Source organism: Macaca mulatta, chromosome 9 (assembly GCF_049350105.2).
Source record: "Macaca mulatta isolate MMU2019108-1 chromosome 9, T2T-MMU8v2.0, whole genome shotgun sequence".
NCBI classification, from domain to species: domain Eukaryota; kingdom Metazoa; phylum Chordata; class Mammalia; order Primates; family Cercopithecidae; genus Macaca; species Macaca mulatta.
This window is the reverse complement of record NC_133414.1, coordinates 75,756,520-75,772,576: the sequence shown is the minus strand read 5'-3', so window position 1 is coordinate 75,772,576 and position 16,057 is coordinate 75,756,520. Positions and strand designations below refer to the sequence as shown.

General features: G+C 54.2%; 1 protein-coding gene across 45 annotated transcripts in view; it reads right to left on the bottom strand.

Moving 5' to 3' along the window:
- CAMK2G (calcium/calmodulin dependent protein kinase II gamma) overlaps positions 1-14,346 on the bottom strand; it is a 62,914-nt gene extending 48,568 nt beyond the window's left edge. For 28 of the 45 annotated variants that reach the window (XR_001447137.3, XR_001447138.3, XR_013397703.1 and 25 more), the window contains exons 1-3: positions 14,155-14,340; positions 12,752-12,846; positions 651-710 (exon numbers count right to left, since the gene is read on the bottom strand). Coding sequence is in view for 33 of the 45 variants with exons in the window: in XM_015147247.3 (XP_015002733.1) it covers positions 651-710; positions 12,752-12,846; positions 14,155-14,219 (220 nt within the window). In the remaining 12 variants the exon portion in view is untranslated. 45 annotated transcript variants of the gene reach the window in all.
- Positions 14,347-16,057: the final 1,711 nt, after the last annotated feature.

Genomic DNA, 16,057 nt, shown 5'->3' with positions numbered 1-16,057 from the left:
TGAGCCAGAGTGGGCTGAGGCAGGCAAACATCCTCAGGCTTTAGCACAACCAACAATGTTCTCTTGTCCCCCAAGTCAGGGTGGGAGCAGGGAGAAATCCTCTTTTTTCTCCTTCCCCATCTGAGTGGTTCCTGCCATCCCTTCTCCAGAGAAGCCAGGCGAGGGGGCAGCTTGCTTTCCTGGCTCTGGGGAATACAAATGGGAGCACCATGGAAACCCCCAGAGTGTGCAGGACACTGCAGCAGGAACAAAACTCTTTCAGGTCCACAAACAAAATCCTGACCCTTTCATGAGGGCTGTGGATGGCCCCTGGTGAGGGATGCTGGCAGGCTAGGAGCCCGGAACCTCACACGCTGAGGACCCTGGACCTCAGCCCAAAGACAGAAGGAGAAAGGGAAGAAATAGCGTCTGAAACCTATTCTGATGCCTCACACCCCAGCCCTGAGAAGGTGCCGCAGTGATGCAGATACTCAGGTCTCTAAACTAGAATGCCCCAGAATTCTGAGACACAGTTGCTATCCTGCTCATGTAAAAACAGACACCAGGTGAAGGTCCACAGACAGAGGTGATCCCACACACAAAAGCAGTGGATATCTGTTCTCCCTGCTTCTACAAAATACCCACAAAATGCTCCATGACCAGGCACTCACCGATGTTTGGATGTTTCAGAAGTCGACATATCCGAGCCTCACGTTCTAGTTTCTGGTGATCTAAAAGCAGAAGAGAAAAAAATAAAAGCCATCAACCATCCATTCTCCTGTGGTCACCTTGTTACTCATATTCCCTCAGTTCTTAGGTACTAACTATACACTTGTAATGATTTGCTGAAGTAATGCAGCAAGTCATGGCAATCCTGGAGACAGCTTCTTTTCCTTTCATTTTAGGTCTCACTCTGTCCCTCAGGCAGGAGTGTAGTGGCATGATCGCAGCCTCAAACTCCTGGGCTCAAGCGATCCTCCTACCTCAGCTCCTGAATAGCTGGAACTATAGGTGACAGCCACCAGGCCTGGGCCAGATAGTTGTGACCACCTTTTCCAGATGAGGAAATGAGCCAGTGAGCAGCAGAGCTGGGATTTGAATCCAGGTCTTCAACTAAAACTCTGGCGCTCTTTCCACCACAACAGGGTTTCAGTGGCCTAGGGTGTCCAGAATCTCTTTTATTTTTTTCTTTTTGAGACAGACTCTCATTCTGTTGCCCAGGCTGGGGTGCAGTGATGCCATCTCAGCTCACTGCAACCTTCGCCCCCTGGGTTCAAGCAATTCTCCTGCCTCAGCCTCCCAAGTAGTTGGGATTACAGGCACACACCACCATGCCTGGATAATTTCTATACTTTTAGTAGAGACGGGGTTTCACCATGTTGGCCAGGTTGGTCTCGAACTCCTGACCTCAGGTGATCTACCCGCCTCGGCCTCCCAAAATGTTGGGATTACAGGCATGAGCCACCGCACCTAGCCCAGAATCTCTTTCTTGTTAAGAATACTAATAATAGCTAAGTTATACTGAGCACCTAATATATACTTGGCACTGGCTAGGGGTTTTGCATATATTCTCTACATAGTCCTGATGGCAAGCCTGAAACATAATGATGCTGATAATAAAGAGGTTGATGATCAAGATAATGATGACTTAAAATAATAATAGCTAACATTTATTGAGAGCTTACTTCTACACTAGGCAGCTGCCTCTTTTAATTTATCCTCATAACAACTCTAGGAGGTTGGCATTAGTATGATGCCCATTTTATAGAAAGAGAAACCAGGACACAAATCCTGCTTCTCCCCAGGGTCCTTTTGGCCACCACTGCTGTGAGCTTTGACCTCTTCACATTCAGACGCCAGGATTACTCGGTTTTGGTGGAATAACCAGAAATCCACAAGTCCCCAGATCCAAGTGAGCTGCGTGGGTCAATTCCTTCCACAGGAAGGCAGAGCTCCAGTACGTGGGAAGAGAGGATGCTACTCACAGCACGGAGGCCTCACAGCCCTCCCCCACTGTCCTTCCCTCTTTCTACTTGCTGAAATCCTGCCAAAAGTCACCTCCTTCATGAAGTCTTCCCTGCTCCTCTCGGTAGACTGTGACTTCTCCCTCCTACTCCACCCCCCCAATTTCCCAATGCACTTCTCACGATTCTCACATCATATATTACATCAGTTATCTTTCAGTTGCAAGCTCTTCGAAGGGCGGGGGTACCTTTCCGGGTAGTGCTTTCTAGAGTTCTTTCTGTAAACAGGGGCTTAATAAGGGTTTACCAATAACCACAGTAGTAGCCGTAACAATCGCTTACTGAGCATTGACTACATATCAGGCAGAGGCATGGATTACCATATTTCATACCTACAGAAACTCTGTGAAGTAGGGATCTGATTAGCTCTATTATATTACTGAGGAAACAGGTTTAAAAAGAGTAATCTGCCTAAGGTAACACGGACAGGCAGTGATGCAGGTGATCTGAGCCTAGAGCCCTCTTTCTCCACCCCTCTGCTATTATGGCCAGATAAAGAATGGTGAGAGTTGAGTTAAGACTCCAGGCTTTGGAGGGGGTCCAAAAGGAAGAGAGTCCAGTTCACCCCGAATTATCCAGGCCCGGGCACGCGCCTCCACATCCATAGCTGCCAAGCTATTCCTGTCTCCCTGCCTCTACCCTAAACAGCAAACAGCCTCTGTAAATCTTCCCATGGCCCTCACAATGATCCCATCAGGTGAATGCTATGATTGTCCACATTTCCAGATGATGAAAGAAACGGAGGCCCAGGGAAGTTAAGTAACTTGCCCAAGATCCCACAGCAGGAAAGGGATAGAACTGAGATTCAAACCCAGGCCTGTCAGTTTGAGATAATGTAGGGATTATGGACTAGAAGAAATTCACATTTATTGTTTCACTAACCAAACCCAGCTTTGTCCTAAACTTTCCCTCTAGCAACAGCTCTACTTTGTGGAAGGAGGTGGGGACAGACAGAGATTAGTTCCTACTGCCCAGCTAATCCGTCCCAGCTGCCCAAAGATCTGGGTCAGACCTTCCTTCCTGTCCCTGGGTTCAGCATGACCACCGACCAGGATGCAGCCAGGAGAACCCCAAGTAACTCCCAACTCCCAGATCACCTGGCATCCCCTGGTCCCAGGCACAGGGATGTGGCCAGTGACCTCCAGAAGCAGGCACTCAAGGAGGCTGTAACAGCCTCGCCTGGTGGCTGCGGGGCTTGCTTCTTCCAGATCTGGCAGGATGCTGACATGACCCCACCTTCCTTCCATCCCTGGACTTGAGATGGAGGTACCAAGCTAGCCAGCCCCAAAGCTACAGACCCACAGCCCTCTCTCTGGGCACACATCTCACCACCCTCCAGTCCATAACTCTCGAGCTTGGTTGCCTGGGCAGGTGCAGGAGAACAGCATCTTGCAATGCGGAGGTGGCAGCTGAGGGAAGGCCCAGAAGATTAATGTTTATCTCCTTCCTTAAGTCTCTTACTAGCTAATGGTTACAGTCCCACAACAGCAACAGCACTAAAAATAAGGGCACTCTGATTTACCGGTGACTTCGAGTGGAGAGGAGACACACAGACTCAGGCTCCCAACTCCTCAAAGAAGCTGCCCAGCGTCCAGAGGGTCCTTGTTGGCCTCTTAGTTCAGCCTTAACTGCAAGGAGCTGAGCCCTGTGTTCCCGGCAAGGCGCAGGTCTTCTCTGAACCCCAGGACTGCACCTTGATCCTCATTCTGATTCTAAGCTGTGGAGTATGGCAATTAACAACACATCGGTTTTGGAGTCAGACAGCCCTGGACTGAGCTCAACACTGCCACATCTGGCAAGCTATTAAACCCACCCGAGCTTCATTCATTCCTTCAAGAAATATTTATCGTGGCTGGTCACGGTGAGTCAATCCCAGTACTTTGGGAGGCCGAGGTGGGTGGATCACTTGAGGTCAGGAGTTCAAGACCAGCCTGGCCAACATGGTAAAACCCCATCTCTACTAAAAATACAAAATTTAGCCAGACATCCTCACTGGAACCCAGGAGGTGGAGGCTGTAGTGAGCCAAGATTGGGCCACTGCACTCCAGCTTGGGTGACAGAGCGAGACTCTGTCTCAAAAAAAAAAAAAAGAAATATTTACTGAGGCCTACTATATGACAGGCAGTATTCGAGATGCTAGGAAGACAGTGGTGAACAAAACAGACAAAAATCCCTGCCCTCATGGAGCTGACACTCTAGTGGATTGTATGTGGGGGAGGGACAGACAATAAGAAAACTCAATGGCACATTAGATGTCACAGCAAGTGCTGCGTAGAAAAAGCAGAAAAAGCGGGGAGTGTAGATTTAAGTAGGGCAGTCCAGGAAAGCCTCAGTAAGGAGGTGACATTTGATTAGGACCCAAAGGAGGTGAGACAGTGAGCCAGGCACCTTATCTTGGAAAAGAGGTTCCTCACTTCTTTTTTTTTAAGACTGAGTCTCGCTCTGTCGCCCAGACTAGAGTGCAGTGGCACGATCTCGGCTCACTACAAGCTCTGCCTCCCGGGTTCATGCCATTCTCCTGCCTCAGCCTCCCGAGTAGCTGGGACTACAGGCACCCACCACTATGCCTGGCTAATTTTTTTGTATTTTTTAGTAGAGACGGGGTTTCACCGTGTTAGCTAGGATGGTCTCGATCTTCTGACCTCGTGATCTGCCCGCCTCAGCCTCCCAAAGTGCTGGGATTACAGGCATGAGCCACTGTGTCCAGCCAAGAGGCTCCTCACTTCTAAAATGGAGACAGCAAGATCTGAGGTTTAACTGAGGTGGTACAGGTCAAGAGTTTTGCATAAGGTCTGGCATATAGCTCCTTTCTAAGGGCCCAATGAGAAGCCTGACAGGGTCTCCTGGGCTGGGCCTGTGGCCACAGCTATCACCAGAGACACTGTGAATGGGACCCACTGTCCCAGGCAGATACAGGGTCTGCAACACAGCAACTAAGCCCTCCTGCCTGGCTTCTGGGCTCCCCACATGGTCCTTCATTGCAGTCCTAGGGGTGGAGTGTCCCTCCCTGTTTTGGCGGGGCCCACCAGTGTCTACAGTCTGCAGGTGACAGGCAGCAACAGGGGCTCCTCAGAGAGAGGGGAACACCACAGGATGTGCCACTGTCTGCTTCCCTCCTCTTCCTCGCAGCCGTGGCACCCTGCCATCCACAAGCTCTCCTCAATGAACAGAGGTTTCTGCCTGCCACGCTCTCCCCGTTCCTGCCGCCATGCACTGCCCGGCCACCACCCAGCCTCTCCAGCTGTTGTCTCCTGTCTCTTTCCCTGACACTTCCTGTCCTGTAGTCACCTCCAGGGCTGCCCCACAGCTGCAAAAAAGCAGAGGGTCCACCCCAGCAGCAGCGGCAGCAGAGGGGTTCCAGGATGGAGTAGTGGTTTCTAGATCATCTTTCCCAATGGCAAGGGCATCCCAGCTGGATGCAGCATCCCCAACCCCAAAAAGGGCGAGGCCACTGAATGGGCTTGGTCTATAGTGGGAGGGCCCTGGCTCAGTATCCCAAGGTGCTGCAAAGGTCTCCCTTGAGACACCCCTCCTTCCAGTGACCACTAGGGAGATGCTCAGACCTTCCAAGGTGGACCCTCCTCCACCCACCTTTCTACCAGGCTCATCCCCGCCCCTCCCAAAGCCCAGCCCCCCCTTCCTGTTTGACAACAGCCACTTCCCGCTTTTGCACAGGGCCACTTCCTGCCTGCCTGTGTGCTACTGCCATGGAGAGACCCACCCCTGCCGGCCTTCAGCCCAGCTCCAACCACAGCCCTCTGCAGGTTTTCCCCATCATGAGCAGAGGTAGCAACAGGAGCAGAAAGCAGAAGCGGCTCCAGCCCTTCCCCAGCAGCCTGCCTAGGCCAGAGTGGTCTGAGCCCAGGCCAGAGCTAGGCCCTGGGAAACAAGGATCCTAGAAACCCAGCCTCTCCCGCCTTCTGCCCAAGTGCTTCAGGACTTGGTCCAAGGCTCCACGATTCACAGGAAGGGCAGCAAGAAGTGACCAGATGCACCGAGGGAGGCAGAAAAGAGGAAGCAGATAGGGAGGTGATAGCGTGCAGCCAAGGGGTGCACCAAGCCTGCCCTTGAACCACCTCCCCCTCTGGCCTGAAGACAGAAGCCTACTCCAATGCCCTTTCCTTCCTCTGCCGGGTCAGGGGACCAGGGAGGGTTGGCCACAGACTCTCCATGGCCCTCTCAGAGACGGGCCTGCTTGACTTAGTGACATTTTCCTAAAAAAAAAAAAAAACCACACAAATGACAGCACTAAGATCCTGCTGCCACCTAAACATACAACCCTCTGTACGTGGGAAAGGATGCACATTCCTACTCTGACTGAGGGCTCTCCCAAGTTCCAATCTCAAAGGCATTCTTAATTTTGCAAATGGTATTTTGCAGGTCTGTGCCTGTGACCCCAAACATGGATGTGAGAAGCTTCCTGCAGCCCCACTGATTTCAGGGCTTGATGGGAGGCAGCCTCACTTGCTGCCCTCCTGAGTGCCCCTCATCTTCTTTCCAAGCAACAGAGGCTCCCGTCTGGCCCCCTTGGGGTCACTCTGAGCAGAAACAAGGACACGGTAGGGATTTGGTGTCATAATCCACCTTCCCCAGCTGCTTATGCACAGCCCTGGGCCTGGGGCACCGACCAGTGGGATTCCCAAGCCACGATCCCACCGACTTCATCCTGACACTGCGACGCCACATCCCTCCCTCTTTGAATCTCACTCTAAAGGTGCAAAGAGTCTCCAATTAAAAGCAAAGTCCATCCGCCACGCAAGAGCAGGACCACAGCTTCTAATGCCCTCACCCGTGTACACCTGGTGACTAGCTGGGGGATGTGATACAGAGGGACGGGGCCTGAAATGTGCCCATGTGAACCCCCAAGGCTCTGTGCATGTACCCAGCATCCTCCCCTTATCTTCAGTCCTTACTCACGCAGTTTTAACTTGGTGACACAAAGACCTGAGCCCCACTTTGGCCTCTGGATCTCAAGGCAAGGGAAGCTCTAAGGAGGGAGAGAGGCTCCAAAAAATGCCCTACAGCGAAAAGGCCCTAAATCAGCTTTAACGGAGAAAATCCCCAAGGGGTCACTAGCAAGCCCCAAGAAGGGAAGGCTCTGCCTGGGGACACTCTGGCTGCTCTCAAGGGCCAGAAAAGGGTCAGCCGTCGTGTTCTCCATGGCCCCCGGCAGGGCTCCTGGTGCCTGCAGCCTTTGCCCACTGTTTTGGTGACATTTCCTTCATGGTAACCAGCCCCAAGTAAAACATCCCAGGAAGCAGCCCCTAAAAATAGCTCCTCCCAGGGCAGCAGCAAGCAGGGGGGAGGGGAAAGAAAGGGAGGAGAAAAGAGGGGAGCAGATGGGAAGCTGCGGCTGCTGCTGATAGGGCCCAGGAAGCGGAGATGGTGTTGGGGAGGAGTGGCTGGAAATCTCCCCACCGCACAGCCCAGAGAGGTGGGTACAGATGGGAATGGGGCCTCAGCCAGCAACGAGGAGGGATTTGCTCCACCAGGCTTGGAGCTTGGGGCTTAGATGGAGAGGTGTGAGGTGATATGCCAAGATTCATCACAGGAACAAAGTATCCAGAACCTGTGTTTTAAAGAAAGGCGCCAAGGAGTGGGTGGAGGCCACACGGACTGAGGATGCTGGGTCTGAGCCCTGGCAAAGTCACAGGCACCTGCAGTGCAAAATAAAAAAAAAAAAAAGACCCCAGACAAAGCTTTTGCGCCTTGGTTTCCCCAGCAGTCCTGCGGCAGATCTGTCTGGCCATAGGCAGATGACAAAGGGGCTCTGCAGAGAGGCATTCAAGAGGTGCAAAGTGCCCATGTCCTCCTGTCACCACCCTTTTGGCACCCATGGGATCAGGCCCTTGTTGGTCTGCCAAAGCTGTTCAGAGAGCAGCAAGCATAGAGATGGGAGCAGGAATGGTCACACACAGCCTCCCCTTCCCTGTCTCCAGCCTCAGCAGAGAATGGGGTCAGCCACTCACCTCTAGGGTTTCAGCACAGCTTCTAACAAGGGTATGGTGACAAGGGACCAGAGGAAGCAGCAGGAAGAAGGCAGGGGCCTCCCTGATGGGACAGGGTAACCTTCCCACCTCCATCCCCACACTGTGATGCAGCACCCCAAGTCACTCTGAGAAGGCAGGTGGGAGGGGAGGGGGAAAGGCCAGTGTCGTGTGCGCTAAGGCCCCCAGCTCAACGTGACCATGTGACAAAAGCCGCCCGGCAGAAGCCTTCGCACAGAAGGACGTGCAGTCGGCTTCCATCCCTTCAGGAGAGAAGGTAGAGGTGTTCCATCACCGATATGCAGGATGCCCATTTTTCTGTTTACAGAAATTGGCCTGTTTTACCCTCAGGAGGAAGGCATGGTTTTGCACACAGCCTCCTTAAATGCTTCCTCGAGGCTGGTGTTCCAGTGCTGTGTGGATTTCTCTTCCTTCTCCCACTCCCTGCATTGCTGCTTCCTCCTCCCTTCTCTTCCCCTCACTTCACCCAGATCCTTAACAGGAAAGTCTCACTTGGAGATACCACAGGGGACACAAATGTCATGGGGGCTACTCAGGCCAACACTAAGGGGGTGGGGATTCTCAGCTGGCACCATCCAGGGGATCCCATTTCAGTCCCCAGGGCCAGCTGGACCCAGAAAGGGACAGCCTTTACCCTTCTGGTGGCCAACATGCCACAACCCAGCTTGCCGCAGCCTCAGACACAGACACCCCAATCCGGAGGCCCAGAACGAGGCCCCTAATCACAGAACAGCCCATGTGCACAGATGGCCACATAGCAGCAGACACACAATCTGGAGAAGGCTGGGCCAAGGTGTGTCTATTGAATTCCAGAGGGCATGGCAAGAGCAACTGTTGTTGCAGATTTTAGGTGGCATCTCTTAAAGAGTGGCTCATGCTTCACCTGCATGAAATTCACTGGAGCATGTGTTAAAAATGCAGATTCTGCAGCCCCACCCTAGACTTTCTAAAGCAGAATCTCTGTGGCTAAAGTTCAGAAATCTGCATTTTTAAAACCAGTACTCAGGGTGATCCTTATGCACAATAAATTCAAAATCACTACTTGGAAGAGATCTCAACAGTGGCCCTACAGTGCCATTAGTGACAAGGAAGGAGGAATCATCAGCTAAATGTCTGCCTACATCTCCCACTCTGCCTTATGCCCCAAGTACAGGTCTTTATCCTCATCTGTCCTCTCTTCCAGCAGCCGTATCAGGTCTGCAGTCTGGCTCCCTGCATCAGAAAGGGAGGACCCAAGCCTGTAGCAGGGTACAAGGACTCTGGCAACTTGACTCTGAGTTTCCTGGGAGCCAAAGCCAAAAGGCAACCACGATTGGTTACATAGTCCTCTTGACCCATTCATTTAATGCGTATGTGGCCGGCATAAGTCAGGCACTTCGCTAGGGCCTGTCCATGAAGAAGTAAAGAAACACATAAGGACCCTTCCCTCACCTCCCAGGTCCTCACAAAGAGGAAAGCTTTTGCTTACATTCAGCTTCAAAAGAAATTTCTTCACATGGAATGTACAGATTAAATAAATATGTTAAAGTATTATAACAGATTTCATAACACCATTTCCAATAGCATCTCTTAGTAAGGCCAAGGGCATTACCCCAGTATCCATCTCAGTGAAAGCAACTGGAATCCAGATAAATGGTACATACACAGAAGTTTCTTCTGATGCTGATTGTTCTAGGGATAAATCCTAAACGACGTAAAAGAAAGGACCGTTTGCCCTTCAACTGTAGCAATATGGGGGAAATACTTTGGATATAAGCAAAGAGAGCAGGATATAAAATGTTATGCTCCGCGAGGTGAAAATCTGTATGCATATGAATAAAGATAAGAAGGGAATATGAAGATTTAAAAATAAAAAAAGACATAAGGGCTCAGGCTCCTTGAGGGGGGTGCTCTTAAATCTTAAAATAACGACTTATCATTGCCATCACCTGGCCCACTAGCTCCTGCATCCAAGCCTATTTTAAATGCCTCCTTCGGCCTAGCGGAGCTAAGCTTGGAACCATGGGCTCCCTTAAGAACCCAGCTCCACTCCTATCACGGTTCTGAAGCAAACGGAGTGACGTTATGTGACTTTCAGTGACTTTATGTAGACAGGCCCGCAGACAAAGACAGTGCTCAATGCATATCCGCATGAACTCCTCACCCTACAACCTAGCCGCCAATGTGGGCCTCTGAGACCATAGGGACAAGACACAACGGCCCAAAAGAAGGCTTCCTGTCTCAATTGGACCCCCTAGAAGACCAGGTGATCCCTCTCCCTGCCTCCCAGCCACCTCACCAAGGATGCCAAGAAGAAACAGCTCTATACCCTCTATCTTTTCAGTTTGTAGCCCAGAGAATCACAAACAAGAAAGATAGCAGGCAGGAAGACCCAGTGAACACAGCAAGCCCCTTCAGACCTTCATAGATGACCCTGGTGGGCCCACGACATTCCCAGACACAGAAATCCAACACCTGCGGAGCCCTAAACAGACAGCAACGAGTGAAACCCAGCCCCAGTGCCTGCACCTTTATAAAATATACAGTGTAAACTGAGAGTCTGCAGGGAAGCCATGGCCCTCACTCCCTAACCCCATGGGCACCAGCCCATGGCTACCCTGGCCCAGTTCTCTCCAGGAGCTCACATCCCCCATGCCCACACCTATAGTCCAGCTCCACCTTGTTCCCTCCATCTCCAAGACAGCCCCTTTCCACTCTCCCACCTCCACACAGTACTGGCTGGCATTTACACATTATGACCCCTCTGGCTGGCATCTGTGCCTATCATCTGTGCCTCTGTCCCAAAGTCAACCTGGCACATGAAGCCACACAACAGAGCCCAGTCTTGGCATATCCATCTGGGGAGAGGGGGAGTTTCTGTCTGAAGCATATACTTTTACACAAGAATCCTCTTCTTGAGGGGGGGGGAAATCAAAGAGAAATCAAACCTCATCCAGTTTGGCCAGGGAAAGATAACCGTTGGGAAAGATGGGACAAGGTTGAAAGGAGGTGAGGAAGGGAAAGCGATGCTATCACACAGGTCATGGAAGTTCAGGCAGGTAGGGAAGGAGTAGGAAATGAAAGTCCCAGTCAGGCAGCTGCAGGAAGTCACCACATCACCTTTCCTCACATCCCAGAATTCGGCTCCCAGCCGTCTCTCCTTCCCTTACCCCTGGGTCAGAGGACACTGGTGAGATGAGGATAGCAAAGCATTGCGTCATCAACTGGAGACACCAGACACCAGGCCCGTTTCTGATGCACCAGGGTTCTGCTGTGTGGGCATGAGAGGTATCCAGCCTCAAGCCATCGTTCCTGCCTGCACCTTCCATCCTTGGCCAGAGGATGTCTGCCAGAGATCCCAGCCCCTGTTGTCCCCCCCCACCCCTACTCCAGGGAAGGAGGGCATCTGACTGCCCACATATCTCTATGGCAACCATCCTCAGACTCAAGGTACCCAGAGAAAAAGAAAACAAACAAGTCCAACTTTATAGGCAATACACACGAACAGCAAGAGGTGGAGCTGGATGGGAGTCAGAAATTAGTGCCCTACTAGGGGGATGGAGAGAGAGTCCCCAGCCAGGTGGTGGACAAGGCCCTGCTAAACAGGTCCCAGAACAACTGCCAACATGATAGAAGCCCAATGTCATCTCCGTGAAATTGTAGAGCTTCTCTGAGCATTTGGGACATCTATTACGTCTCTTATCCCAGAGAAACCCGGGTCATTATTGGCCAAGGCCCATGTCTTCCCCAGGGCATGTGTCCTGGCTCCTAATATATTTATGGCATCCTACTGCCCAGCCCTAATTCCATTCTCTGAGTCTCACAACCTTTGTTCCCCAACTGCACCCTGCAGCCCTCCAAGATCTGACCTCTGTACTCACCAGACCTGTTCACAGAGCACTTCACACAATGCTGGGTCTACACCTATCAGATGAGGTGAGTTTGGCAAGCACCCAATAGGAGGTTCAGAGAGTGTAGTTTCAAGGTGTGAAAGACAGGCCCTGACCCTCCTAGCCTCAGGTACTTGGGAGGATCTCGCAAGTGAGGCCCCAAAGCCTTGGCCTTTATGCTCCTCAGACTTGGAGGCAGTGCAGTTCCTGCCCAAACTAGGCCTTTGGGATTTCTAGACCATGAGGCATCACCCTCCACCCAGGACAGACTACATCTGCTGCTGCACCATCAACTTTGTAATTTGATCAAAAAAGCAATCAAGTTCATCTGGCAGAATTTGTTCCTAAGAAGCCCTCGCCAGTAGCAGCCTCCCCTGATGTTTACAGATTCCCTTCCCTTGGGAGTCTGTTCTGCCGCCTGGTGGGCAGGGGAGGCTGGCTTTGTCAGAGCTGCTCACTTACTGCATTTCCATCCTAAGTCACCACTGGGGCACAGGGACCAGGAAAGGCCTGCAGTAGCCACCACTGCCCCAAAGGGAGAGGCTCCAAATGCCCCAAATTAAGAGCTCCCCATTCCGTACCACCCACTACCCCCATATCCTCCACCTCCCTGAAGACCGAACTCCCTTGAGCCTTTGGGGGCCACTGCAGCTACCTGCATCTCTTCCTTCATTCTTTTGTACCTGGGCACTTCCAGTCCCCCATGCAACTCCTTTTCTGGCTTCAGCCTGACACAAAGTCCAACCAGTCTGAAATTCCAACTCCTCTCCAAGTGCTAAAACGCACAACCCCCAATTTCTGGGGCTTCTTCAGAAGAAACCATAGCCCCTGGAGGCACCCTCAGGAAGAGGTCAAGACAGGGAACACTCACCCCGGGCAGACAACTTCTTGGTATTGATGATTTTTGCTGCATACTCCTGCGTGGAGGTTTTCTTCACACACCTGCGGACCACAGAGAAAGCACCCCTGGAGGGAGAAGGGGGAAAGAACTGGGACACGGAGCAGGGCAGAGTGACACAGACACACTTCAAGTCTGGGGACGATGATGCTCCCACCACCAGACCTCTAGTCACACGCACACACACCGGGGCTGCGACCACCACTATCCAAGGTGAGGCAGAAGGACGCGGCCACCCAGGTCACTGAACAGATGTGGGTGGTGTGCCGCGCTCCCACCCCCTCATCCAGTCCCTGGCAAGGCAACAGCCTCCACCTCAGGCTGCACATCAGGAGCGGGTGGGCGACGCTGAAAACACACACCTGCTGCATCTCAGACAGCCCTGCGGTCCCGGCCAAGAGAACCAGGGCAGAAGGGAGCAGACAGACCCTGCCCTTCTCTCACCAGGAACAGTTGAGGGTTGGGGAAGGAGAGATTAAAAAGAGGGTATCATCCCCTGAAAGAGAAATCTCCCTCAACCACGGGGCAAAGTGAGGCTCAACCCCCCTTCCTCTCCCACAGCCGGCTTCATCTCACTGCATCCCGGCTCAACTGACAGCAAGGGAAGAGAGGACACAGTCAGACATCAAGAACTCCCCTTCCCATGTTATTTTCCTTGACGTCCCCCCCCAATGGGAGCTCGCACTCTCAGCTCTGGAAACGTCTAGGGGGGCGGGCGGGGCGGGGGCTGCAGTGGCCGGGCTCGATGCCGCGGGTGGGGGTGGGGGGCCGGGGCTGCTGCAGCGGCCAGCTCAGTGCGGAGGGGAGGGGGATGCTGCGGCTGCGGCGCGGCTCCCGGGACCACTGCAGGGATGGGGGGAGGGGACGGGGGTGCCGCAGCACTGCCCAGCCGAGGGGCTGGGAGCCTGGAGCGGCACTCGCGGGGGGCGGGGCCGGGCGCCAAACAGCCCCCCCACGCCCGGGCTCCGCAGCGGGGCTGGGGCTGCAGGGCCGGCGAGGGTCCTGAGTGCGAGGCGCGTGGGACCTGGGTTCAGGGTGCGGAGTGAGCAACCTGGCAGCGTTGGGAGGTGGTCGGGAGCGGGGCGCATGAAGGGTGCGGAGGGGCGGGGCTGGAGGGCACCCGGGAAAGGTCCGGGGGCTGCGGTGTCCGCGGCGGCGCGCGGGGACCAGCGGCCCCGCCAGCTGCTGCAGGGCGCCAAGGGGGATGCAGGGCAGGGCGCGGGGGGCGCGGGGCCCAGAGGCAGCAGGCGGGAAAGGCGGGGGTGGGGCGGCCGAGGGGGCGCCGCAGCGGCCGGTGCAGGGCCGGGGGGCGGGGCGAGAAGCCGCATAGCGCCCGGGCAGCAGGGCAGGCGGGGACCGCGGCGGGCTGGCCGTACTTGCCAAGCTCCTCGAAGAGCTGGTAGTCGTCGGTGAAGCGGGTGCAGGTGGCGGTGGTGGCCATGCTGGCGGGCGGGCGGACGCGGCGGTGCAGCCCGCGCCGACGTCGGTGCACAGTCACCGCCGCCCGGCCGAAGGAGCAAGAGGAGGAGACGGGGCTGAGCCCGGCAGCACCGCGAGACTTTACCGGGGAGAGCGAGGGAGGGAGGGACACCCCCGCGCCGCCCGCCCGCCCGCCCCGCCCCCAGCCCCGCCGGCCCCCGGCCCGCCCCCGGGGAGGGGCCTCCCGCCGCCGGCCCCGCCCCGCCCCGGAGCCGCCCGCGCTGGGCCAGGCGCCCTGGGCAGCCCAGGGGAGGGGGTGCCTGATCCGGTCCACCCGTCCGGGCAGACCGAGCTGGAAGGTTCGCGACTTACGGGCTTGTCCCGGGACGGACCCCGCGCAGGCTCGGGAATGTGCATGCGAGGGTGCGTGTGTTAGGAGTGTAGGGGTCTGGACCACTGAGCTCTCTGGACGGGACCCACACGCGGGTCCCGAGCCCCCAACCGGGCTCCTAGCATGTGGGGAGAGAGCCAAGGTCAAGGAGCCTGTGCCAGGTTGCATGCCCGGGAGGCGCCCCCAACCTGCGCAGAGCCAGCTGCCAGCCGCCTTCCCTCCGGGAGCTGACAGTCTAGACTTGCGCAACCACCAGAGCCATTATTAGAAAGAAACCCTTCAGGCGCGGGTTGATCAGGGAGACCAGGCCAGGTACAAGGATACAGGTAGGACTCTGCGTCCCTGCATCATAACTGCAGAGATGAAAGAGTATTCTCTATCCGGCCAGCAGTGAAAGGGGTGAAGTGGGAAGACTCAGAAAGTTTTGCTTTGTGCAGTGGGGGCTAGAAGAGAAAGTGGAAGAAAGGGGAAATCCCCATTTTCTTGCAAGGCACCCTCGTACTTTTATTTTCTGGCACCTACCACATTTTGTAATGAGGCATTGACTGGTATGAGGGGCAGTAGAGCTATCTCATAGCTGTCTAAGAGTGAACTTGCATCAAACTGCCTGGCTTGGATTTCTGGGCAACTCACTGATGAGCTCCGTGACCTTGGGTAAGTCACTTAATCTTTTTTTTTTTTTTTAGACAGAGTCTTGCACTGTCGCCCGGGCTGAAGTGCAGTGGCGCAATCTTGGCTCACTGCAGCCTCCACTTCCTGGGTTCAAGTGATTCTCCTGCCTCAGCCTCCCGAGTAGCTGGGATTACGGGCGCCCGCCACCACGCTCGGCTAATTTTTTTGTATTTTTAGTAGAGATGGGGCTTCACTATGTTGACCAGGCTGGTCTTGAACGCCTGACCTCGTGATCCACCCGCCTCAGCCTCCCAAAGTGCTGGGATTACAGGCGTGAGCCACTTCGCCCGGCTGGGAATAATAATATTACCTACCTCATAGGCCTGTGAGCACTAAATGGGCTAAGGCACTTAGAATAGTACTTGGTACCTAATTAGAACTATGTGGCCGGGCGCGGTGGCTCAAGCCTGTAATCCCAGCACTTTGGGAGGCCGAGGCGGGTGGATCACGAGGTCAGGAGATCGAGACTATCCTGGCTAAAATGGTGAAACCCCGTCTCTACTAAAAATACAAAAAAAAAAACTAGCCGGGCGTGGTGGCGGGCGCCTGTAGTCTCAGCTACTTGGGAGGCTGAGGCAGGAGAATGGCGTGAACCCGGGAGGCGGAGCTTGCAGTGAGCCGAGATCACGCCAATGCACTCCAGCCTGGGAGACACAGCGAGACTCCGTCTCAAAAACAAACAAACAAACAAACAAACAAACAAAAAAACTATGTTTGCTGGGCCGGGTGCGGTGGCTCATGCCTGTAATCCCAGCACTTTGGGAGGCTGAGGCGGGTGGATCACGAGGTCAGGAGTT